Raw genomic sequence first — 27,744 nt, forward strand, 5'->3', positions numbered from 1 at the left:
ATTGTATCTTGCGTTTGTAGAGTAGGCAACTGTTAAATTTAAGAACCTGATTGATCCCTGGGGGAAACTTGTGTTGCCTAGTCATCCATGGTCAGCCTGAAAATGTGCCTGCATCTCACTCTCATGTATTTTTGTGACTGTTTTTGTTGTTTGCATGAAGTTATATTGAGTAAGATGCAAGCCACCCTGAGAAGTGCATTAATTACATTAGGAGGACAGAACGAGTAAGAACAGCCGACCTGAAACTTGTGGGATCGTAGCTTAACGGCTGGCCAGCTGAAATTATCTTTGGAAAGGTAGGGATGGTCACATGGAGGCAATTCTGACTCTACACTGTAAGTGAAATCTGGTGCAAGTTCCAAGTCTACTGTACTTGAATGAATGCTTTTGCTGGCTATGGATACTCTGCCACAGTAGAACTTTAAGTGTTTTGTTTTTAACCACTTCATTTTATTTACTGTATTTGATTATTTGACCTGTATGTTATGATCTTTTGCACATCACCTTGAGATGCGTGCATAACAGGAACCATGCAAGCATTTATATACAGTAAATATAACAGCTACGACATTCTTTCAGTCAGCTGCTTACTCTATTTCATATTTGACCAAAGATACCGGACTCCTGTTTCTCACCTCTGGTACAACTAGAGGAGCTTTGAGGTAAAGTGGCAGATTGTTCCCACTAGATGGACTGAGCTGTGGAACTAACTGGTTGGGATGGAAGTTTGGGGGATTTGGCCTGAGGTAAAAGCCACTTCGAGGATAGGGCCAGTGACAATGTCACTTGAACCTTCGGAACCAGTCAACCACCACCTTTAAGACCTCAGTATAAGTCCATATGTGCATAGCAACTCTTTAATAAATCAACAATCTTAAAATTCATCCCGTCTCCACAGCTTGTGTTCATCTCACACCTGAGTCTCCTGTATCAGCTGCAAGGAGGCCTTTAAAACATTCTGAGTAAATTGGTGGGAGCAAAAAATTTAAAGCAGTGTTACCTAAACTTGCGGTTGCCCATGGGAGGCTGAGGGAACTGGCATCCCTGACAGGCCTTCAGAGTGGTTTGAGGTGTGTACCCCTGGGAAAGATGAAGCACAGCTCTGAATTATTATAAGGCAGTATCACATGCTCATGAACTGAAAGGTGAAATGTAGATTATTCCTCGTAGCTTCGGCATTGTCACAGACTTCACAGAAAGCTATGAAGCAGCGGCAAGTCTGTTTCTGAGTACCTACGTGATCAACCGAATGCTTACTTTCCAAGAGGAATTAAGCCAACAAAACTGTACATACAAGATTCTGAAAATAATCCACTCTGCTATGAAGCTCCCCAGCATCGTTAGTGGCTCATTCCCAGCTGAGATATTTAAGTTAGGGACATTGATTAAGTCAGCATGAACATTAGCAATTAAAGGGGGTGACCCGGAGTGGAAGACGGCAGCAGTTAAAATGTTGAGTTTTACAGAACAAAGCAGAAGACAGGAAATATCCCCGAAATGTCAGGCTTTAAAAAAAGAAAGGGGGGGGAGCAAGCATCTAGCTGTTAAGTCTGTGAGGAGAACTTGAAAATATGAGGGGAATGACTGGTGAAAAGTTCAGGAGACAGAAGCAAGGGCCCCAGAATATGATTGCTAGTGGTATAGTTTCAGGATTCTGCAATGCTCTTTACCCAACTCCATGACTATCACAATATTGGGCAAATAAACGTATGTGAAATTGCAAAACCTTTCTCCTGCTGAAAACAGTCCTAAAAGAACTTGCTTGTGGGCTTTCCAGGTGCGCATCTTTTGAATCTGTGTTTGAACATCCCACTCCACAGATGAACTTTTGAATGCAGCAGAGAACCCAGAGGTGTTCAGAACAGTGGAGCCCTCTCTTGAGACAAAAGGCTTTATTTAAAATACCCCCACAGAGGTCACCAAGTGTTCTAAAAATCACAAGAGACACTGCAGAAAGAGAAAATGAAGTAGAAGTATTTATTAAAACTAAAAGCACAGATAATGAACAAGGCACACAGAGGTGCATTGCCCTCAATGTTCAGGCACTGGGATTTGCTGGAGTTTTTGCAATGCACTTAGGTGCTTGGCTGCTGAAGGACCCAGAGTTCCTGGCTTGGCACTTACAGGAAAAGGTGCAATCCTTAAGAACCACCACAATATCCCAGCAACCTTTAGCTGCCCAAACTGAATGCCATTGCTTTCTGAAATTGCTTGGGATTCCGTAGCCCCATGCATTAAGCACCCACCTCCAAGACAGACTACACGCACCTCCTTGCCGAGGCAGAAGACACCCTCTCTCTTCTGCTGTGCTTCCAATTTTAATAAAACAACATGACAAAAGCCAATCTCTACTTGAACTTGCCCATACTTTTCACTGGAAGTAGTAACTGAGACGTACTGGAAGGAGAAGAAGAATCATACACAATCTAGGCTTTTACTTCTTTGCTCCAGTAAATAAAGGCTTTTCAAAGCTATTGGTATATGTGTTCTATAAGTGCTCTCATCTGGGTTAGAAAAAAAACAGGGAGGGAGAGAGCCTGCTCCCATCCTCTCCCCCCCCCCCCCAATCTGCTGCCACTTCTCACAACAGGTTCGCGGGTCAATACCAGCAGAACTTTCTGTAGCTAGACATCCATGCTTAAATTCAAGATACCTGGAATATCAGACATAGGGCTTTTCTCAAAACAGCCCCCTGATTCATAAGCTCTTTTATTCGTGAGTTTACCTGAATCCCCCAAAATACATATTAAGCACTACAGTTAAGTGGCTGGTTTCCCCCTTGTCAACTCCTTGAAAGTTCTGTAGGCCTATAGGCCACCATTTCAACCAAAGAGGCTCTGCTGAACTTTATGCAAATATTACACACACACACACACACACACACACACAGTCTGACTCTTCCACCATGCAAGATCAACTTGCACGGCACACACCAACATCTCACAGGCTGTGAGGTACTGTTCCTTTGTGCTACTCATTGTAACTTTTTGCCAGGCGACAACAAATGGGTTCCATCAGCAAAACCAAGAAGTGTCAACAAGGCAAATGTTGGGCGGAAGAGTGGATGTAAGGTTAATAAATAAAACAGAAGGATGCTTTATGATACTGATTTGTTCCTGGCTTTTGCAATCACCGGTTCGGGGAAAAGTTTATTAAGTGTATCAAAACCTCAAAAAGCCTCTGAAACGTGCTATGGTATGGAAACATTAGGCACTTTGTAGGAATCAGGGAACATGCTCTGAGTCAGGAACAGGGCAAACCCTTGGAAAATGACTTTCCCTACCAAGAACTGCAAAGCAGCACATGGAACAGGCACACCAAGAAGAATAGCTCATCTCAACAAGCCATTTGGAAGCAGTGGCACATTATGGCAACAGCTTGTGGCTCTAAGCACTGGCCTTTGCTGAGGAGGAACAGAATTCCCTAGAAGGTACCCACATCTTAATGAAGAGAGATAATCAGACCTGAGTCTTCTGCACCTAACCTAATAGAGCAGCCTTCCCACAACCTGTTGCTTTGGGGACATTTTGGACTACAACTCCCACCATCCTCATAGCCATGGATGGTGGGAGTTGTAGTCCAAAAGTGTCTAGAAGGTTGTGGGCAGCTGTAGCACAGGAAAGTAGCTCAAGCGAAAGCGATCCAAGTCCTACAATGCTAGTTCTGATCTGAACTAGAAAATAAGGCCAGCCTAGGGTAGATATTTAAAATAAAACACCATGGCACCCGCGTCTGTGTGTTTGTGTGCGTGTGTATTTTCCATGGAAAATATAACTCCTAACATTTGCTTCAAGACGGACTACTTGCAGGTGACCAGACGGCTAGGAGAGTTAGCTGCTTCTCCTTTTGCAATGACTACAGAGCCTAGGCACAGGATGGTTACTCTGAAGTATTGGTTGTTTCAGCTTTACTGTGACCTACGCAGTAGGAGGGAAGAACACGTGTTGCAGGCATAATATTTGCCTGACTGGCAGTATGTGCCTCCACCTTTATAAAATCATGGGCTGTCCAATTCCAGCAAAGGGATCTTCAGGCACGTGGATGAATGTCCAAGAGCTCATACTCTGCAGAAGTGTGTGCATGTTGCCTCTGCCCCTTCCTCATCTATTCTTTGTGCATTTTTGCACAGAGGGCCTGAGAGGGGATTCTAATCATGTTCAGTATGACACAGCTACAACCCTCCAGGCAACTGGGAACCCTGGGCAATCAGAGATACCAATGGAAGGTATTTGAACTGCATCCCACTGTTAGAATCCCTGCACACCTTCACTCTGAATGCACAATGGCTGGAAGAGGAGACGGCAACTCTCACAGCCCCTACAGAGCTTAATGCCAGATTCACACCATACATTTCATGCAGTATGATACCACTTTAAACCGTCATGGCTTCCCCCAAGGAATTCTGGGAGCTGCAGTTTGTTAAGGGTGCTGAGAGCTGCTAGACTATTCCCCTCACACAGCTACAGTTCTCAGAGTGGGGTTTAACACTCAATCCCTCTTCGCAGGGGACTCTGTGAATTGTAGTCGTGGGAGGGGAATAAGGAGGGTCTCCTAACTCCTCAGTAACTTTAAACAGCTCCCAGAATCCTTTGCGGGAAGCCATGACTATGCAAAGTAGTACCGTGGTACTTTAAATACATGGCGTGAATGTGACCTAAATACTCCCATCCAAACACCTAAGGAGGGCTAAAGAACCTTTCTGTATATGACAGCCAGGAAAAGCCTAATTCAAAAAGGCATTGTTCTTACTTTCCCCCTCGGACAGAAGAAGAACTTCCAGCATGGTTTTAGGCTATGTGCAACCCAGTGCCACGATGCATTACAGGGTCCGTAGCCCTCTCATTCTAACAGGCATACACAGTTTCTTTTTCTTATAGAACTAGCCGAAATGGATAGGGCTGTTCCAAAAATGTACTGACACCACAAAGGCTGCCTACGGGCACCACGTTGCTGAGTAATAAAGCTTTGCACACAAACACACTCACCCACCCAGCTGCCTTTTTTGTGAAGCAAGGGGAGACTTTGGTGAGTCCTAGTAATTGAAATTTGCTAGGCTAATGAAAAAGGAAGGCACCTAGGGGACAGCACCGAGAGCTGCCTTGTCATATGCTATCCAGCCGGCAACATTCACACCCTTTTTAAGGTTTCACTCAATTTATCCTTGCTTCCCAACAACTGAAGGTACTTACCAAATGGACAAGCCCAGAATGATGCTCTTCCTTCCTCAGACTCCTGTAACTAACACTATATGTGTCTCTCTCCCTTCTCAACACCCTCAACACAGAATATTCCTGTACAAGATGAACCTGCCGTTCATTTTTCTACCAATAAATAGCATTTCAGCACAACAGTATTGACCAGCCACACCTCCCACCACACGGATGGGACACAAGAGCAACCTTGTCCTACCAGACCCCAACAGCTCATCTACAACACGCCGGCTACTCATTTCTCAAACTCTCTTCCTCCATTCCTCATTTCGCTAGGCTAGCTATTCTACCAGGATACAATATGGCCTCTTTCCCTGCATGCCTGGACATGCAGAGTTCCACTTCATGCAGTCTCCTCTTTACTTGCCCTTTAACCTTCCAGAAACACTGGATGGAGCCCACATAAATAATAAATAAATAGTATGAATTCATGATTTCTCGAGAAAACCCCATAGTGCTTAGCACAGGGGGAGGGGGGGTGTACGGGCAGTGCACAGACTGAAGGCAGTCAGTATTCACGCCTTTTGCTTCGCAGGGGAGGGTCAAACAGGTCTCCAATGGGGAAAAAAAGGCATTTGTCATATACGGCTTTACATTATTATCTGCACCACAGCCAGAAAACAGAATTCCTTGCCTTTCTGGAGACTAGCGAGCCACATTTTGCTTCTCTCCTGATGAAGCAAAACGTTCTTGGCTGACCTCACCTTAATCACCATCCCCTCCTGCCTTCTGCTCATCAAAAGAGAAGCGACAGCTAAATTCAATGGCCATCTAGCCTACTTCTTTTTTTTAAAAAAAGTCGCACCGAACCCATCCCCAGAAATGAACTTCTTCTACACGCAAAGGTGGGGAGACTCAGAGGCCTTCCAAAAAAAAAAAAAAAAAAAGGTGAGGTGAGGGGAGCCCAAAATAAATAAATAATCTATATAGAATCCTCCTTAAAGCTTTATCATGAGTAGGACCTCATGCCCCAGGCTAATATCCAGAAACAACTCAGCCCATCATTCCTGGCTTCCTTATATTCACTTCTCTTTTGCAACCAGTATATATATATATATATATAAAACAACTATGGGGGAGAAGCAACTCTTCAGGCACATCTGATTATCTATTTTGTTTCACTAGCTTTGAGCAGCTCCCCCCCCCGCCCAAAAAAGAATTACTGAAAGGTTCCCTCAGCGCCATCCTGCACAATTCTACACACTTGGCTTCCTTTCCTCAAAATGGCCATTATTTCACCTCAGGATTACAAATCTCAGGTTTACACCTTGCTGGCAAAAAGAACTCCCCCCCCCCCATCACCTCTGATCCTCAAACTGCAAATTGTCGGTGTCTCAATGCCAGCCAACCAGAATGACCTGCTCTGTACGACACTGGGGGTGTCAGGTTATCACCAATTATTACTTAGAAGTACTGTTCTTGCCTTTTTTTCTTCCACAGCTGGCTGGCAGAGAGAGGTGCCCCCCTCGCAATGAATATCCAGACCATTACTGCCCTACACCCCAGAGACTTTGCCGACAGAAGGGAGGGAGGAGCGCGTGTTCTCAGAAACTCTTGTGACAGGCACGGTTTCCAAGGCAAGAGAAGAAATTGCTCACAGTAAGGAGCGATAAACAGCTGACACGGGGTGGGGTGGTTTGCCCACAGCAAAATTCAGTTTAGAGGACTTGGGGGAATGAGTGGTTGAGCGAGAGTTAAGTTAGCTCTTGCTAGGGCGACAGCATTAACTACTAGGACTGCCCCTATAGAGTCAAAACATGGCACCAGAGAATCAAGATGGCCCTGGACACTACTACTATGGGCCTGGACGCAGCAGGCCCACTGGAAGGCCACAGAAAGGGGCCTGCAACATTCACAGCAGCCATTAGCTTCACAGCCACCTTCAGCCGCAGCGAGGCAGCTGGTGACAGGAAACCAAGAGCTGAATCACACCCCGGCCACTGCTGCCTTCTGTTTCCTCCCCTGGAGTCCTCTCTGCAGCACACCGGCCAAGGAGGCTGCAGCTGGCCTTGCGATTACATTCAGACGTCAGCTCTGAGAGGATGCCCCGTGGTGGGGCAGGGCCAGCTGAGTGGCGCTCCACACCCCACCCCACTTGAGGATGCTCAGAAATCCAAGGAAGTCAAGTCTCCGAAATCACAGTCAAAGAGCTCGCTGATGCCCTCGCCCTCCTCGAGCCCAAAGTGATAGTCCTGGGTCGGCGAAAGCGCAATGAATTCGGCAGGTAGGAAGCTTGAGAAGTCCTCCTTGCCCTGCTGGAGCAAAGCATCCACGGACGCCAGTGGCGAGAGGTTCACGTCATCCGCAGGGCACTTCAGTGGCAACGCGCTCTCCCTAGACAACAGGGGCTCTGCAAAAGACAAAACACATGGGTTTCATTCATTACTTCTATTTTTTAATCACGCCACAATCAACTTCTCTGGGTAATGAACAATGAACTTTTAAAGCGTGCATTTAAAATGCCACAGGTCAGTTCAGGCAACACATGGTGACTGCCCACCATTTATTTCATTTCATTACACTGAATGAAAGGGCCTTCTGGCAGTTCCCTCGCTACGAGAAGCCAAGTTACAGGGAACCAGGCAGAGGGCCTTCTCGGTAGTGGCATCCGCCCTGTGGAACGCCCTCCCATCAGATGTCAAAGAGAAAAATAACTACCAAACTTTTAGAAGACATCTGAAGGCAGCCCTGTTTAGGGAAGCTTTTAATGTTTAATAGGTTATCGTATTTTAGTGTTCTGTTGGAAGCCGCCCAGAATGGCTGGGGAAACCCAGCCAGATGGGGTATAAATAATAATAAATTATTATTATTATTATTATTATTATTATTATTATTATACAGCTAAGTGGGGTATGTGTGTGAGGAACAAAGTTTGCTCATGCAGTGGGATGTTTCCTACCCCACTCTTTTCCTCCCTCGCCGTGCACTTCTTGCATTCACCCTAAACCTGTTCTAGGGTTCCTCCAACCCTCCAGAGAATATTTAGGGGCATGGAGAGTGTCACTGCATGAACAGAACTTGTTCCATGCATGCAGCAACTTACTGGACTCCTGCTCATCAGTTTTATAGCCTGCCCTTCCTCCTGAAGGAGCACAAGGCGGCTAACAACATAAATGCAATAATAAAACAAGAACTGAATTGAACACCAGCAGCAGCAGTTTGAACAACTGACAGCAGCAGAGTCAGTGATAATGCTCCCTATATCCCAAAGGCCCAAGTAAATTAAAAGCTTTTACTCTTGCCAATGATGCTCATTTCCCATGGAAATGCCTATGGGAAGCCTGTAAGCAAAACCTGAGTGCCATAACATTCGCCCCAGTCACTGGTATTCAGTGGAGACAGAACACAACCATTGTGGCCATTGATCATCTGGTACTCAAGTTTGGCAGTGCATCTTCCACCCCTTTCCGTGTGTATGTGTGTGTGTGTGTGTGTATGCAGCCACATTAACTTGCAGTCTCCCCTGTCAGAGACTTGCAAAATATGAATAACCTTGACTCCCAACCTTGTCAGTACCTTTCTGATACGCCTAACATGCCTATGGACGCCTTATCTAGTCCTCCTGAGAAGAGGTAATGCATGAAACAAAGGCACCAGGCACAACTGCTGAGTCACGACACCGACCTCCTTGCCACACTGTCTGTCCATGTGCCTTTCCAGAAATTCAGCCTGCGGTCTTTTCTTCTACTCAGCCCATAAGCAGGGAACCGCAGCCCAGGCTGCTGCATGCAGCATCCCAAGCAAGGCTAAGTATTGTGCTTTGTCACCGCCATGGGGAAGGCAGGTGGCTCAGCAAAAAAAAGAAAAGGAAAAAGGAAACCTGGAGCCCAGCAACAAAGCCGATGAGATTATGGTAGCTTCTTAAGAGAGGCCACCGTGACAGAAAAGGGCATGTTTAAGACTGCTCTTTCCAGGCAGAAATCTCTTCCAAAATGCCACAGGTCAGTTCAGGCAAGGAAAAGTAGGGAAAGTGTGGGCAAAAGCCAGATTTAGAAGAAAAGTTAGGGTGGATACTTCCTCCTTTAAGCGCAGCTGCCCCAGTAGTGCCTGTCAACCATCACTAGGAGCCACAGCGAACCATCAGGCCTAAAGCACAAGGAACCTGCTGAGATTAGCCTCTCATAGGGAACGGCCAGAGCTCAATGCCCAGCTTCTCCAGGTGTGCTAGGAAGAAACCCCTGCCTGAAACCCTGGGGATATGCTTCAAGTCAGTGTAGACAGTACAGAGTTAGATTTGGTATAAAGCAGCTTCCTATATCTGGGTGATGGAAAGGAAAGCCCAGCATTAGGAGTGTGTGCAGTAATGCTTGGGTAGGGCCAGGAGGGAAAGAGGAAGAACAGAATGTTTCCCCTTTGACCACTTGAAGCCCTACCTAACATTCCTGATCTGATTATACGGAGACTTCAGTAGGCACAAAATACATATTTTCCACGCAACTCCACCCATTAAGTTGGGGTGAGCAGGTTTTAGATTAAACAACTGGACAGAGAGGAATTCTTGGATCTCTTGCTGCTAACAGAGTTTACACTAGGCAGACCCTTCTGGGTTTTTTCATCAGAAAACCAGAGTGGCTGAAATCTATAGAGTTATGAGAAGGGAATGCTAAGATGGGGAGCACAGGAATGAATTTTCCCACACTGGCTTACAACACAAAGCACAGAAAGATGAAGGTCCACACAAAAATGATGCTTCTGATCCTAGCATATTGTTCTCAAGTGAATGGGTTTCAGTCTAGCTCAGGGAAGGGGAACCTGTGGCCCTCCTGACGTTTCTGGACTACAAATTCCATCATCCTTGACCTTTGATCATTGCTAGATGGAGCTGGTGTGAGTTGTGAGTCCAGCAACATCTGGAGAGCTACTGGTTTCCTATCCCCGGTGGAGATCTAGGCTGCTTTTACTGGAGGTCTGGAAATACATTTCTTTTAATTAAATCTTACGTCCTATTACAGCTTTCAACATGAAAATGTATCTAATCATGGGGGGGATGGAGACTGTAATAATAATGATCATCATCATCATCTTCTATACTGCCCTTCATCCAAGGATCACAGGGTGGTTTACAGCATAAAAACACAAAAATACATAATATAGTAACAACCGAAAACAATGACACACCCACCCACACCAGTTTATGGTCTTGTTTAATTAGCCGAAGGCCTGAGAGGGGAGGAATGTTTTTGCTTGGCACCTAAAGATATGCAACAAAGGCGCTAGGCAAGACTCCCTGGGGAGAGCATTCCACAAGCAGAGAACCACTGCGGAAAAGTCCTGTTCTCGAGTTGCCACCCTCTGGACCTCTTGTGGAGGAAGCACACGAAGAAGATGATGGTCGCAGGGTCTAGGTCGGTTCATATGGAGAGAATACAAAATCTTCTGCGTTTGTGTACCAATGTTCTGTCCCCAGTCCACAAACCAAGCCTGCCCTTGCAAGCCCCCAAACTGCTCCCACGCTCCACTCTGCATCCTGTTCTATGACCTATGGGGTGATGGGGCTGGTGTATCAGCTGCTGCAGACAAAATAAAGGGACAGCCAGCACAACCATGGATTTCTTGCAAGCTTCTCAACGTACCTGGTTGGGCCCAGCTGTACACAGAAACCCAGACTAGATGGGCCATGGTCAGACCAAGCAAGGCAATTCTCACACTCTTATAGGAGACGTTACAGGCTCAGATCCTGACCTGCTTTGATACAGCCTCCAAGCACAACATGCTCCAAAGCGACCTTCAGGTGCCCTGTTCCCCCATCCACATACCTTGGTCTGCACTCAGCAATGGCGAGTTCATTTCCTGGGAGGGACGCAGAAGTGCAGGAGATGCTGCTGCTGCTTGCGAAGACCCTGGGGAAGGTTCCTCGGAAGCCACCTTCAATGGACTCTTGGTGGGGCTGCAGACTCCAGAGCTCTCTTCTGGGCACAGGAACACATCTATGGGGCCCTGGGTGCTCTTCACAGCAATTTGGAAAGCCTGGAAAAGAAGAAGAGGTGGACATCTGAGGAGACGTTTACACAACTGAATAGTTTTCTGTAGTGGAAAATCTCCCTACCAGCTTGTTCCCCTGAAGAAGAGATTATGGTCAAAACATGGTGGGAACTTAACCTATATTCCAGTGATGTGGGGATTAATGGGTGGACATTAGGATTAATTAGGGTTTTACAAAACCTGGATTGGATTGGGGGAGCTATGCACAATCTTACCATTTTTGGCTCTAACTAACAGGGGCTCAATAATAGAGCAGTCACTTTTTCAAGAAGGACTACTCCCCAAATGTGCAGCATTAGCTTCACATTGTCTACTACGTCCATGGGAATTTCCCCCTTTGCTCACCAATTGTATTTGGAAGGACGGAGACAACATTGCCTGAGCTGCCTTTTTCTGGAGGTCAACAATTTATTACAGTGGTACCTCGGGTTACAAACGCTTTGGGTTACAAACACTTTGGGTTACAAACTCCGCTAACCCGGAAGTAGTACCTCGGGTTGCGAACTTTGCCCCAGGATGAGAAGGGAAATCATGCACTGGTGGTGTGGGAGGCCCCAGTAATGAAAGAGCGCCTCAGGTTAAGAAGGTTTTGGGTTAAGAATGGACCTCTGGAACGAATTAAGTTCGTAACCCAAGGTACCACTGTATTAACAAGGCTCCGTGAGTGAATGAATGTTGATTCTTACTCACCATTATCAGCTAATCCAGTTAAAGAGAAGCTACTGGCTACCCCCTCTCCACCCTTCCATACAGTTTGTAGCTGCATGAACTGTCTAATGTATTTCTAATTCTTGCCTCCAGATCTGTCTACTGGAGATGACATGATTTGGATCAGTATGATGCATGGAGAATCCTGCCTTGGATAGGCAAGCGAGAAAGGATCCTTATTGGCCTATGATTCTTGAAGTCTGGATTTCTTAGCCATACCATTGGTTCAGGGTTGGCTACAGCTGGATCAGTCACCACAGACTCCTGCAAAGGGAGTGACCGGTTCAGCTGGAAGGAGCTGGTGCAGAAAGCATTCTGTGCACAATGGCCCTGTAGTGACCAGGAAGAGTTACCTCTGCCGGATCAGAGACTTGCATCTGCGTCTCCTGGGGTGCTTTGATCACCATCACCAGTTGCTCAGAAGGGTCTGCAATGCTGCGCAGATCTTGGCATGTCACGTAAGCTGAGGTGTGCCCAGTTAAGTTTTGCCAGGAGAAGGATGACAGGCTACATGCTAAGCACTAAGTTACCAAGCCCAAATCACTAGCTTTTGGGAAACAAAGACTACCACTGTTCTTCTGAACGCAGCATAATATGCTTGTATTCTTCAGCTACCAAACATTGTAGGGAAGATACGAAATGAAAGAATTGCTTTAGTGTAGGATGGCACGTATAGCTTTTCCACACAGCAAGAAATCATTTGTTATTGCAATAGGAACGCGCCCCCCAGTAAAACTGCATTATTATTATTTTTAAAAAGCATCATTAACATTTGGGCACATTTTCCTCTTCCTCCCAAACACGGACATTGTACATCCATGGATCAGCATCACAGAGTCCGCCTGTGCAATTTCCCAGTGGATTCTGCACTATAATGGCTTCGCACAGGTGTCAGCTTCCATTACAATCAATTCCTTGTTAACTGTATACATTCTTGGAGAAGAATGTTAACACTTTGGGAGACAGTGAGCGGCAATTTTCTGCTCCACATTGTTCTCTGAGATCACCTGGATGATTCAAAATGGACAGCAAGCCCATCAGCCTAATCCTTAGGACCATGAAGATAATAATTTCAGCTACTTCCACCAGACACCCTGAAGAAAAGCCACTTGCTTATATATAAAGTATGGGCTGTGTTGGTGATGAGCTGTGTGCCTCCCGGTCAAACTTTAATGGATTGCAAAGGAATAGGTTGAAACTGAGTTAAATGTGACAGTTGTGACACATTTGCGGCACTGCACCCGTCACAGAGGGTGGGATCCAAGTCGCATTATCAGGAACAGGCTCGGCTACAGAGCTGCCAGGCAAAAATCAACTAGCAACATCTGACTGACTCAACGCCACCCTTCTCTCGCTCTCACACAGCTCTCCGTTCCACTGACAATGCACAGTCTTAACCAGCAGCCAGGTAGGGATTTTTCCATTAGCTCACAGGGTGGGGAAGTACAAATTAAAACACCAACACCCAGTCCTGGAATGTCAGAGGTGCAACTACCTCTTTGGAAGAAGGCACTCTTGCTGCACCTGGCTAATGCTTAGGACCTGCTTGCTAGGAGCCCAACTCTGCACCCAACCCCCCCCCACCTTCCACACAAGGATATTGCTTGTTTTCTGGGTCCTCCGTGAGGTGCTTGAACTGAGTAGTACACATCTGGATGAGGCTGTCCAGTTGCTGTTCTGCTGCCTGAAGATCCTGGAGTTCCTTCACCAACCCCTGGCTCTTGCTGGCGCTCCCCACAGCAGTCCGGCTTCCCCTAAAGAAAACAGGGCACGTCAAGATGGAACAGTCTCATCAGCGACCTGCTGTCTCCTAACATCAGGGGGCATATTAAAAAGAGGAACAGACAGCATGTTCTATGGTCCCACGTGGTCAAAACTGATCCAGTGCAGGGTTAGTGAATGCCCAGGTACTTATATTAGAAGTTTTATGGTGCAGCAACATGGAAGTCACATTGGGCCAACACTGAAAGTTGGTCAACTCTATCTGATACAACTTTTCATCTGCTATTCATTTGATGTTGTTGAATGTTTATATACAACCATCTCTACACATTCAAATAATCCCCACATCAGGGTGGGATGTAGTGCACATTTTTCTACAGCATGGCATGGATCAAGCATACATTGCAGATGAATCCATTCATGCCACACTTCATGCATTACATTATATGTGCAGGCTTTTTTGTAAGATCATCTCTTCCGTGCAGGAGGGGAATAAAACATATTCAAAAGGACAGAAGAGCAGTTTTTTTTAGCTTAAGTCAGGCTTAACAGCATCATTTTAGCCACATTTACTCATAAGATAGTCCCATTTCGTTCCATGGGGTTTGCTGCAATCCTATGCACACTTACTTGGGAGTTAAGCCTCATTTAATTTTGTCATAAGATCATAGGAAGCTGCCTTAAATCATCAGACCATTAGTCCATCTTGCTCAGTTTTGTCTACAATGTCTGGCAGTGGCTCTCCAGGGTTTCAGACAGACACCTCTTCCAGTGCTACCTGGAGATGTCACAGATTGAACCTGGTGTTTTCTGCATGCAATGCAGGTGCTCCACTATTGAGCTAGGACCTTTCTGTAGTGAGAGGCTAGGTTCTCAATAAACATACCTAGGAAAGCACAATTTATTCAAATCATAATAATAATAAATACTGGTGCAGCTTCAAAAGCATGGATGGAGCAGAGGTGCAAGTACACTTCACAGCAGGACTCCCAGTGGTTCAGGAGATGGGATTTCACTGCTCTGCAAAGCTGTTTGCCCATCCCTATGACAAGCAGTACATTTTACGCACATTCCATAAAGTATGTACATTTCATTTTGTAGTTTACATAGATACCCGAATTCAGTTTTTCTGGCACCATGTTCAAGTTTTCTTGATGTAGTCTTTAGTTTCTTTAAGCCTTTGACTCCATATATAGTCCTTGTGATGACATTCACTCACAGAAGAATGCTTGTAAATAAGAACTATTAACAAAAGGAACTGTATTAAGTCCAGTATAGTTATCACTCTCATCTTCAAGTGTTACCCTATTAACTTTGTGCAATACAGAAAGCCTTATCCATGCCAAACTTCATTTCATACAAAAGAAATGAAGACAAAGGCTTTTCTCCTAAGAGACACATTCCAAAAGGACAACCAGGCAAGTCTCCTACAGCAAATGCAAGAGGTTGGTTACTTCCTAAGGCCAGGAGAAATTCGGAAGACCAATACAATCAGAATAGGGCAACCCAAAAGAACAGGTGACATTCTACTTACAACCACTGGATATGGTTCTTGGACTTCTTGGTGATCAGCTGGATACCTTCCAGGACATTTGTGATGTCATAGATCCGCCTCTTCTGCACCTTCAACACCTCTGCAGCCCAGTTGAGATCCACAACACCATCAGGCGATTGGCTCAGCAGCTCCAGGAAACGTTTGGTGGTCAGATTCAGGGAGGTTTCATAGCGGGATTTCTCTCCAGGAGACTTCACCCCTGAGGATCAATGATGACTTCATTACAACTAGCAACGTTGTTGAAGGTTTGCCACTGCATGGCTTGGAATGTGAACTTGTCCAGCTCATGATGCTTGGCTGCATCACAAATCAAGCAGCATTTCCCCAAGTTACTGCTGCTTGGCTCAGAATTTAAACCCCCAATGCCTTGAATTCTGCTATCCGAGGCACCAGATAAAATATAAAGATCGTGGCTTCTCAAAGAGGGCTCCAGCAAGACCTCCCCACTTACCCAAGCAAGTAGGAAGGGTTTTGCAGAGGAGGCGGCAGGGGCTCATGGTGAAAAACAAAGATTTGCAGACCCATTAAGGTGCATTATAAAAATCAGTCTACAGTCTGAAAGATATCCATCCACCAATTACATTGCAACCAAAAGAGGAACTGGCCATGTCTTCCGGTTGATTTGCACAAGCATTTGTCTCTTGCTAGCAGGAGCAGAAAACTTTCTTAGGTAAGGCAAGCAAAGAGTTTTGCAGTCCCCTGTAGCATCCTACCCAGTTCCCCTTCAGCTTCAGCGACGTCAGATGCCAGGGCCAACATAGTTTCATGTCTATCTTCACAGCTTTTTAGGTACAGTACAAGAAAAGGATCTAAGGGTCTTGGTGGACCACAAGCTTAACATGAGTCAACAGGGTGATGCAAAAAAAGAGTGAATGATCTTCTAGGCTGCATCAAGAGAAGCACAGTGTCCAGGTCAAGGGATGTAATAGTACCACTCTATTCTGCCTTGGTCAGAACACACCTGGAATACTGTGTCCAGTTCTGGGCACCACAGTCTAATCAGGATGTTGACAAGCTGTAGCGTGTGCAAAGGAGGAAGACCAAGATGATCAAAGGTCTGGAAAGCAAGCCTTATGAGGAACAGTTGAGGGAATTGGGTATGTTTAGCCTGGAAAAGAGGAGCTATGACAGCCATCTTCAAATATCTCAAGGGCTGCCACATGGAAGATGGAGCAAGCTTGTTTTCTCCTGCTCTGGAGGCTAGGAACCAAACCAATGGCTTCAAATTACGAGGAAGGAGATTTTGACTAAACAGCAGGAAGAATTTTCTGACAGTAAGAACTGTTCAACAGTGGAACAGACTCTCTGGGAAGGTGGCGGAATCTCCTTCCTTGGAGGTTTTGAAGCAGAGGTTGGATGGCCACCTGCCATATAAGATCTAGTTAAGATTTCTGCATTGCAGGGGGTTGGACTAGGGTCCCTTCCAGAACGGCAGTTCTGTGAGAAACTTGCTCTTTTTTCACTAAAAAAAAAACAACAACTCCAAGAATGCTCAGATTTCTAAGATTCTAAATCTAGTGCCAAACATCAGCTTCAGCACTTATTATTATTGATCATTTACAGTGGTACCTCAGGTTAAGTACTTAATTCGTTCCAGAGGTCCGTTCTTAACCTGAAACTGTTCTTAACCTGAAGCACCACATTAGCTAATGGGGCCTCCCGCTGCCACCGCACAATTTCTGTTCTCACCCTGAAGCAAAGTTCTTAACCTGAGATACTATTTCTGGGTTAGTGGAGTCTGTAACCTGAAATGTATGTAACCCAAATCGTACCACTGTATTGGGATTTTCAGATTTTTACAGCAACATAGTTGGTTTCCTATTTTCCCCAAATTCCATTTGTCTCTTTTGTAGTGGTTCTTTCACTTCTGTCTTTCAGCCGTTTGTCTCCTTGCACTTATTTCTGTACCATTTTAACCAAAATCTGGTTGTATAGTTGTAATTGATGTCTCTATCGTTAATGTATGGCTGGGTTACCTGTAGATTGCTTAGAGAAGATTGTAATTAAGGGGTATGTAAGTTGCCAAAATAAAAATAACAATTTTTTAAAGGGGGGGTCACTTCATTTTTGTTTCAAATGGCTACCCCCCCCCAACGATGTACAAGGCTTGTAATTGCTTATTTCCCCCCCCCCAAAAAAAAAGCAGCACAGCTGCCTTCTAGGCTCAGGCTGCTCTATTAACAGGAAGTCCTGCCCTGTTTAGCTACTGGGACAAGGAATCTTGAAAAATCTGTGGATTGATTAAAAGCAACAGGGTTCCCTTCTGGCCACTAGCACCTTTGACAGGGTTTTTCGCTTTTCCTCGGGCTGCATGAACACTCTCTGCAATGTACTGGTGGTCAGTCTCCAAGTTCAGCTTCCGCTTTACCTGGAACAGAAGAGAGAGAGATTTGCAATAGGTTGGTGGATAGCTATAATTTCATTTCAGCTATGCAGTGAAACAAGGAAGAGTTTGTGAAGCAGAAAGAGCCCAAGAGTACTTTGAAAAACAGGATGAAATCTATATGGCTATGTGCTATCTCCATGTTCAAAGGCACGATGAATTACCAATCTGAATTATCAGTTGTTTTGTGGAGAGTGACTGACTTCCTGTCCTCCCTGTGAGCTTCCCAGGGACATCTGGCTGACCACTGTGGGAAAAAGGATGCTGGGCTACTTAGTCCTTTGGCCTGATCCAGCTGGGCTCTTATTATAAGAGTCTCCCACTTCCAAACAGAAGTGGTACAGCAAAGGCTGTATCATATAGTTTCTCTGCAACTGTAGACAGAGCCCTAAGACATCACCAAAGCTGTCTAAAACCATAGCAGAAAGTAATGTGTGAAGAAATTGTGCCATTGGAATTGCTATTTTTTTCATAGACAAGAAGGTTGCTTACCAAGAACCATTTACAAGCACTCTAGCTACTATTGCCCAGAATAAGAAAAAGCTTAGGAAGCTGTCCAAACTATTCACTGCTCATGATCAACATGATTGTGATGGCGTATTTTTAGTTTTTCTTCTGTGCAGCTTCTTTTCAAAGTGTGGAGTAAGGAGAGCTTATATTCTGCAAGTCCCAGGTATTATTTCAATGAACCTAAGCATCAATGATATTCCAGTCATCAACACCAACAACTGATAAACCTTTATGCTCTCGTAACTCCATACCTCTTGCCTGAAACAGAAGAGTAAGAGATGGCAAGATCTTGGGCCACAGAGACCTGAAGTGTTGACCTAATAGAAGTCGATCACATAATCCACTAGAGTTCCACAAACAACAAATCTCCATGAGGTTGCCTAGCAATGAGCAAAAGATGCAGGACTTTTTATACAAAGAAAAATCCAATAAGGACAGCACAGTTGCAATATGTTGGTTTGAGAATCCCACTTTAGTTACTATTTACAGAGCACCAACTTGGTTGGGATGTTTCAATGAGGGAGAGAAGTTGCTCCAACCTGATGTGTTGAAGAAGAAGAAGATGACCAGAAGTCATACTAGTAGAGCAGGGCTGGAAACCTTTTGACACTCCATTGTACATACTGGATGAGACTATTGGGAGTTACAGTCCAACAACATCTGGAGGGCCAAAAGCTCCTCAGTCCCATAGTAGAAGTAGCAGACAATTCCACAGATAACCCCAAAAGTGGTAGAAGCAACAAGTCATATTCTCTTTAATCGGTGATTCAGACACAAAGCTTCAACAAATTAAGTTATCATTAAGTTAAGATAACATCCCACAACATTATCCTGTTTTTCCAACTCAACCTTATTAAATGATTGCTGACATAGATGGAAATTAGTAAGGAGGTAGATGGAAATTAGTTAGGAGGTAGCAGAGAAACTACAAAGGATGACCACTACAAAGAAAAGCTTGACTGCAGCAAGTATAGGTAGATAAAAGATTAAGAAGAGTCACTATCAAGAAGATGATAAATTGGTACATTAGATTGAAATGGGTTGCCAGTCTGCAACCATAAGGACAGAATGGTTTCTGCATTCCTTTCAGCCCATCTTGTAGTTTATTCTGTGGGTACAATTTCCGCACAGCTCATAGGTCCCCACACAACAAGATTGCATCCTCAGGTCTATCCATCCCCAGAGATTACAACAGCTGGAGTGCAAAGCAAATGCAAGCCTGGACATTCCGCTTTCTGGAAGCCTATTTGCTTCTTCTGAAAGGAAGCATTAGGAAATCCGCAATGCCTGTGGACAGTTAACAAGACAGGCTTGATAGACGAAATTTTAAATATAAAATACCATCTGCATTTTTTTGCCAATGACTGAAATACACTAGGCATAGCCACAAACATAACCCTACCATCTAGTTTTTTCTTTTGTTTTCCAGTACTGGTGTTTGCTGAGAACCACCCTATGGGAAGAGAGATGTAATTCTTTTCCAAACTGAACTCCGGCTGAAGGCTTCAATTTATTAATTGTTCCATTTTACTGTCCAGTAATGGTCTCTATGGACAGTAATGGTCTCTATACTCTACGGCGTTTCCGTGTGCTGCGCTGGTACTGGCTCGCCAGATGCAGCTTCGTCACGCTGGCCACGTGACCTGGAAGTGTCTTCAGACAGCGCTGGCTCCCGACCTCTTGAGCGAGATGAGCGCGCAACCCTAGAGTCGGACACGACTGGCCCGTACGGGCAGGGGTACCTTTACCTTTAATGGTCTCTATGCTTTCTTCCCTTTAACGTGGGAGGCTAGTAATGGGATCGAGGCTCACCCCAGCACTATTCTGTCTCTAATGAAGGCCTGAAACACTTGTGAGCAGCTTGCTTCTTGGCTAAGGTGAGCAGCAATGCTGAGAGATCTCACCTGGCAATTCCAGGATCTGAAGCAATCATCAGGTCAAATTTCACTGCTTCCACTTGTCCAACTACTGATAAAAGAAAGAGACTGCTTCTTTCCCAGCAGCTAAGACAAAATGACGAGACGAAGGTGGGGGTGAAGGTGTTACTTACTAAAGGAAGTATATTCTCATGCATCCTGCAAGAAAATACTTTCCATAGAGTCATTTACAGTTAACTGCAGAAGTACTCGCAGCATGCTAAAAATGCTTTAAGGAGTAAATGTTGGCCATACCTGAATGAATCCCTCAGGTACAGGCACTTTAAATGGCGCATGAATCCGGCATGAATTAGAAATTTTTTGCCTCGTTGCAAAACCAGAATTTCTAGGGGCCCTGGGTGGGAAGCTATAGCAATTAAACCAGTTTAGGTCTGCAGAGTAGACATGCCCTGTGGATGCCTTCACATGTGATGCCAAGAATGCCTTTTAAATGGGGTGAGAGTTGGAACTTGTGCTTTCAGCAAGGGAGCTTAATTTTTAATTCTGTCCCAAAGAATACTCTGTTCAATGTGCATGACCTGGTTGGTCTTGGGAATGTGCTTTCCTGTTCCTGTCAACCTGAGGCACATTTATGTCACAATGAAATCTTGCACCCAGGCATTCCCCTTTCTAGATTACCGTGTCCATAGTATTTTTATGTTAACAGGAAACATATTACTAAACTTGTTGTGGTTATCATTATTATTATTATTACTACTACTACTACTAACACATACAGCCCAGGTTGGTGCATCACCAGTGCGCAGGGCAGAGATGGGAGAACAGCTGGAGAGAAAGGGCAATAGAGGAGCATCTTATCCAACCACTTGGAGAAGATGCCTGAAACATCAAGCCTAGTGAGTGGCTGAGACTGTGGTGCTGCACAACCCAGAGGATTTAGTGTGTTGCGTCATTGTTGCCAGGTGAGTGTGCTTCAGGATGCATTACAAAGCCACAACCACTGGCAGTTTGATGAGAGAGCAGTGTAGGCTGTCTCCCCCTTTTTTGCTACTGCATTAACATCAACAGTGTGGCCATAAGCAGGTCTTGGTGCACCGTGGCCTTTTTTTGTAACATATCCTTTGCTATTACCGTATGAAATGGAAATAGTTAGTTCTTCTCTTGGCTTATGCTGACTCTGTGGTGGATTTGCCATCCTTTATGCCACATAAACATGGTTTTGTATATCAGTTGCTGGAGGGTGGGCATAAGTGTGCATTTTGTGCTAAAATGTGGGTTTATTATCCCCTGGTTGCCTACCAATATATTACTTTAAAGATTTTGTATTGATGATTAACTGCATTGCTAGAAAATGTTTTATAGCGCTGGCTTTTTTGCCAAGGCATTTGTTCCAGGATTTACACTTTTAGTTACTAATGATCTTTTTATTTCCCAGCTTATTTTAAATTTGATATTGTGTGCTTGGGGGGGGGGGGTTAGTATGTTACTTTGAGACTTTTTTGCAGCAAGAGACTATTAATAAGAAATAAATAATTTTGTATGATGTTGGGCATTTTTTTAAGAGACACAAATTTAGGGTTCAAATCAAACAATGACATCAGCAATGACATATAGTAGGCAACCCAGAAAAATAACCTCAAGGTGACACAAATCAATTACAAGGCCATGGATTGTAGCCAATTCTAGTCTGACTTAGAGTAGACCAACTGACATTAAAGGACACAGCTAATTTAGCTTCATTAACCTCAACAGGTCCACTCTGAGTAGGTCTAGTGTTGTATACAACCCTTTTAGTCTCTGCCCACTGTAAAGAGAGGCACTAAAGTCAAAGTGTCCATGAGATTCCAGCCTAGCAAAGCTGAAAAGCCTCTGGCGCCTATTATATCTGAGTTTCTGCAAACTTAGAAGGTGTGGCATATAAAAACCCTGAACAAATCTAAGGGCCTAGAAAGCCTAATGTTGGTTCTCCAAAACTGAAAAGCTGGACACCTTGTGATTTGAAATATTTTTCAAGGTTTGACTTGGAATAGCCTTTAAAAAATAGCCTTTCCTTTCTTGCTTCCATTCCAAAATGACAGATCCCTGCAAATTGAGCAAATCCAGGTTCTGGGGGTGCTGGCGTCCTCCATGCCCCCACAAAGGTCATGCCCTCAAACCTACTACATGGCTTGAATACAGCAGCACCAACAGGGCGGGGAAACCAGACATCTTCAGTCCTGCCCTGAACAACAGGCACCCCAATGAGACAACACAAAGTGAAGGCTCATTACAGATTCCCGACCCAAACATTTAAAACAAAGAACCGACTGTAAAGCGGCCGCCCACTGCAGGCCCCTCTCAACAGAAAAGGGCCTCTGTGGGAGGAGGATGCAGGCAGCTTTTGTGAGCATCACCTCCCTTGCTCTGCCTGCTGGGAAAGAGCAACGGGAATTGCAACCATCAACTCCCTTGCACTGGCCAACTCCAGCAACAGCTTCAGTTCTCCAGGAGCAGGCAGTTGTGGGAGGAGGATACCACACAATATAGCCAAGGGCAACCATGGCTCCATGTTTTGTTGCCAGCTGTCTCATTACAGAGGACAGTAAGTCCCTTAAGCATCTGGCTCCATTCACTTAATCTCTGACAAGCCAACCCAACTGAGAAGGCAGGGAAAGAGACCAGGTTTGCAAGCTCATGTCTTTCAACTGGGGTTGGAGGGGCAGGTAGTCCCTGCTCCCCTGTGTGTTTATTTGTATAAGCACCAGTATATGGTAGGAATTCAACACAGTGCTATGGAAATCGTTGCCTCAGCACAAGCATTTCAGCTGGCCAGAAAGAACCAACACCCCTGTTCTCCTCCCTGTATGTTGTTCTGGGGGTTCTTTTGACCCCAACTACCATGGGGGACATGGGTGGCGCTGTGGGTTAAACCACAGAGCCTAGGACTTGCCAATCAGAAGGTCAGCGGTTTGAATCCCCGCAACGGGGTGAGCTCCCGTTGCTCGGTCCCTGCTTCTGCCAACCTAGCAGTTTGAAAGCACGTCAAAGTGCAAGTAGATAAATAGGTACCGCTCCGGCGGGAAGGTAAACGGCGTTTCCGTGTGCTGCTCTGGTTCGCCAGAAGCGGCTGAGTCATGCTGGCCGCATGACCCGGAAGCTGTACGGCGGCTTCCTCGGCCAATAAAGCGAGATGAGCGCCGCAACCCCAGAGTCAGCCACGACTGGACCTAATGGTCAGGGGTCCCTTTACCCCTTTACCTTTACCATGGGGGAAATGGGGGGAAAGCACTATTGCCCTAGTCAAATTCCTTGTGCAGGCTTCTCCTACTTTCTACACTGTCGCCTTCCCCTTGCCCTTACAGATGTGGTTCCTTGACCAGCATTTTCCCGCACCATGGAGATGTGTTGATGAAGAAACTCTGCTTGTTGAATTGCTACTATGCTGGTTCACAAGAAGCTCCAAGGAGAGAGAGAAAATAAGTAACAAACATGCACTGAAAGCGTTTGGGCGGACAGATATACATTAGTAAGCTACTTTTATTATTAAGCAGGGTTACGTTAAACACTTTATGCTCTAAACGTATACTAACACATGAAGAAGTGGGACAGTGACTGCTGGTTTTGCCCACAACATTTGGTACCCCACCCCCCAAACACCCATGGGTTCAAAGCAATGTCTGCAAACAGGAGCCTATGTATACGCAGTTGCACCTCCATGCAATTGATAACAAACGCAGGTGTGTAGGCTACCCTTTTCATACGTCACACTGAACATGTGGATGTTGGGACAGGGCCAGGCCAGCAGGCTCTGCCCATCCTCTCTTCGATGTAGAAGTATATGTGCAGAGGAGAAGGCCTGAAGAAGGTACCTCTCTTTGCCAAATGCTGCTCCTACACCTAGAATGTAAGCGAACCAAACTGGAAGAGTGAATCCTGTGGGAAACTGCAATCAAATGTAACTATCAAGCTTGGGGTAGTTAACACATGAAGGGGTTAAGACCACAGAATTGTATGCCTAGACTCAGTTAGGCCTGAGTCTGGTGAAGTGAAGTGTCTTTGTTCATTCTCTTCCACCATCTGAAACAGACCAGGCAGCGCATCTGAGCTTGTTCGCTTCAAGCCCAGGCTGTATGCTCAGAAGTATTTTTTAAACCTAATAATTTTCTACCTCTGTTCTTTGTGCAGCTACATGGAATAATCTAACCTTTGGAGTTTGTAGGTAAAGCATTTAAACTTACTAATGGTGTGGTCTGTTCACTGCGAGAGGGAGGGAAGAGTGCTGTAAGTAGACTAAACATGAACTTAAAAGGGTCTAGCAGCCTAAATTCCCATGCTTCACTTTGCTGAATGTTTTTTTTTTTCCTTTTTAAAACTTCTGTTGACACTCTCTCTACTAGAGAATGTGTTTGCCCCGTGTTTTGGATCTAAGGATCCAGCAATTTCTTCTAAACCAAATATGTTTATATAAAATACTGACAAATTCAGCATTCTTGAAGGTTTTTTTTTTTGCCTTCAGTTAACCAACAGGACCTCTAGCTTCTTATCAACATCTTAGTGCATGCTACAACTAGTGATTATGCTATATATTAGAAACACAGAGACAAAATAATCTACTGTACTTGTCACTTCCAACTAGTTAGACATGCTTCATCACTAACCCTCTAAGTCCTATAGTCAATAGTCATACTATAAACAAAGCAGCACATAGAAGCTCCTTACTATAGAGTGTATACACTGATTCACACAACAGCATCTCCAGTACCATTTGAAGATCTGCCTATTTCTCTGTACACACTATGTCCCAATATTCCTAAACTGTGTCATTTTATTGCAGCGTTCGTGCCTCTTCTTCCAATATACACAATAGTAAGAAAACATAGAACAGTCAGTCAGTGCTAAAACTGTTAGCGACAAACTAATTTAAGATTAGCTCATGTATATATGTAAATGCATATGCTCCCTAACATAAATAAAGGGACATATAGAAATGCTTGAGATATTCTGTGAATTCCTGTGCAAACTAATTTGATCCAAACCTCTTGGATTAATGTGTGGATCAGAGAATAATTATCCTTCAGATTGCACACTTCTGCAATACTTATTGGCTCAAACAATGTACAGAAATGCATTAGAACTGTATTTTATTATAAAATAGGTTTGCAAATGCCTACATTGAAATAGAAACATTATTTAAGTAGCTTATTTTGTGATAAAATATGCATTTAAAAACTCGTGCAGATTTTTTAAGAAAAAGAAATGCAATGATGAATGCAGAGACAGACTTACATGTTAATTCATGCCCAATTGACATGGACTGGAAATAGACTGGTCTGCCCATCCTTAGGGGCACAACATACGTCGCCTTCTCTCACACACATTTAAAGACACTAGCCTGATAGAACAGAAACCAAAGTTGCACAGTTCCTGCCACTTCCTTCCTTTGCAATGCGGTGGCAAATCTATTACCAATCGATTTCCCTTTGGTAGGTCTTCCTTTTGTTTAACATCAGGCTGGGCACTGCATACCTCAGAGTATGTAGCTCTAAAGAAAGCAACTGCACAACAAAGCCGAAGCCAAACATTTGTCTTTGTTAAGAACAAGTTGCACAGAACTCTGGGCCTTGACATCCTGTAACAGGAAGTTAAGCTGCTTCACTAACAACATTTGCAGGCTGCTTGCACTGAAAGAAGAGACTCGACACAATCCAGCAAGTTCTGCAGCCAGGCTCAGAAAAAAACAACAACCGGGTGTCTATCTATCTAGGTCAGACAGGACAACCTTGCTGCCTTAAGTTCGACAATGTAACATTTTGAAGCCTAGACCTTCTAGTTAATGATTTCTCTGCATGCCTTCATGAGCACTCTGCCCTTCCTAAGAGATTGCTACATATGCCACGTTTAAGAGGCACTATTTCAGTCACAGTCTTGAAACTCTCCCCACATCTCTCCTGTAATTACAGGCACAGGGAAATCCTTTACAAAGCCACATGGGATTAAAAGAAAACTGTATCAACTCACAGATATAACTGTGTCCTACTGAAATAAGCAACCTAGAAAAGGATTGAAAAGGCCTCTAATACAATGGCTCCCATATTATTTAGCAGTGCTGGAATTTACTAGGTAGCTGATCCTGGACAGAAGCAACAAGTTGAAAGTGTATATATATATATATATATATATATATATATATATTCCAAATATATATATTTGGTGGCCGGGAGGCAATCTGAGAAGTTAACCACTTATTCCCCAACATATGGTCAAAACCAACTACAAGGTCTTATGGAGATTGCAACTTGTTCCATTACCCTGAGTGTAAAGTCTAAAGATTGCCACATTGCTGTTGGTCACAAGAGTTTTTACATTTTTGCACCATGCCCCCGGTGGAGGATGGAGCACGATTCAGTGGTAAACAAAGGGCATCTATATTATATGCCCATCACCGTAGCGTCCTAGAACATTGGGTGCAATATATATATAAAAACGTTATACACAAGTTACGCTTCAAAACATTTCGTTGATGGCAAAGCTTGCTGCTCTCCTAGGAGCCAGCAGCAGCAGCTGCAGCGGGTAAGCGGGTGGCATTACCGGCGGGCGCTCCAGAGCAGGCCTCTGCGTCGCCGTTTCCAATCTGGCGGGCTGCGGAGTGGCGAACAGCAGCAGCTCGGCGTCGCTCTCTCCTCCGGGCGCGGAGAGCTGGTCTGGGGTGGAAATGATCACGATCTGCTGCTCCATCACATGGATGGCTTCCGCGCCCCTCAAGAGGGCTTCCAGGTCCGCCACATTCTGGGTCACCCCCAGGCCCTCCAGAGACATGGTACAAAACGCTGGCACTCACATGCCTCGGAGGAGCCTGGGTGGGGTGGGTAGGGGTGAGGGAAAGGCCTGATCCTGCCCGCTCCTCTGCCTCCCTTCCCCCACGCACCGCAGGAAATCCGGAGGATCCCTCTTCCCCCACCCCCACCCCACCCCGCCGTCTTGATTCCCCCTTCCCGGGAATCAGAGCCGTGTCAGCGGGCCGGTGCCACCGTCCTGGCCGCGGGGGTGCAGGGAGACGCCGGATGGCAGGGGCCGGGAGCCAGGAACACGCCCCATCCTCCTTTAAGGGCAGAGGCCCGGGAAATGGTGTCCCGCGGAGGTGCAGCCGGCCAGGGCCGCGAGCGGAGAGGAGGCGGCGGCGGCGGCCAGGCCGAGAGCGGAGGGCGCCGAGGCTGCTTCCCGGGTCATCTGCGAGGCCCCCACGAAGGCGCGGGTCTCCGCGGGGAAGGGCAGGGCGCTACGGCGCACAGCAGGGCTCCCTTCCGCCTACGCTCGGCCGGTCAGCGCCGACTTCCCAGCCGCCCTGCCCTGCCCCGCTCGGCTGTGTGGTGGCCCCGCGCGGAGCCGGGCTCCTCTCGCCCTTCTCTCCCGCGCTCGGCCGGACCCGTCCGCTCGGCTCGCGCTCCGCTCCAGGCACTGTTATTGTTCCCAGCTGGTCCCGGCCCCGCACACGTTTGCGCGCCAAATCCTTTTTGCCGCGAAAGCAGCACGAGCAGGGCGCCGTCGCTCCCATTGGTCGGCTGGCCCGCATCAACATTCGGCTCCGGGTGGGCGAGGGGGCGGGGGGAAAGAGCCGACGCCGTCTCCCTATTGGACGCAGCGCCGTGATTGATACGCCACGCCGCCGCCTCGTTGGCTGCGAGACGGAGGACGCCGGAGCGCCGTCGTGACGGCCCGAACGTTCTGACAGCCGCCCAATGGCGAGGGCCCGGGTTGCGGAAGGGGGAACGGGGCTCAGCCAATCAGAGCGGGGGAAGGGATGGGAGACGCTGCGGCGGG

The 27,744-nt window shown here is 45.8% G+C and overlaps 1 protein-coding gene across 1 annotated transcript; it reads right to left on the reverse strand.

Moving 5' to 3' along the window:
• Window positions 1-1,963: 1,963 nt before the first annotated feature.
• On the reverse strand, window positions 1,964-27,460 carry E2F1 (E2F transcription factor 1). Its single transcript, XM_083620015.1, has 7 exons — window positions 26,515-27,460; window positions 17,455-17,545; window positions 15,157-15,376; window positions 13,502-13,654; window positions 12,254-12,368; window positions 10,967-11,177; window positions 1,964-7,560 (listed from the first exon to the last, which is right to left on the reverse strand). Exons 1-7 carry the CDS (start codon window positions 26,740-26,742, stop codon window positions 7,316-7,318), a joined length of 1,263 nt encoding a protein of 420 aa, XP_083476141.1. The 5' UTR covers window positions 26,743-27,460; the 3' UTR covers window positions 1,964-7,315.
• Between the last annotated feature and the right edge of the window lie 284 nt (window positions 27,461-27,744).

This window comes from Podarcis filfolensis (assembly GCF_964270895.1).
Source record: "Podarcis filfolensis genome assembly, chromosome: 6".
Classification (NCBI taxonomy): domain Eukaryota; kingdom Metazoa; phylum Chordata; class Lepidosauria; order Squamata; family Lacertidae; genus Podarcis; species Podarcis filfolensis.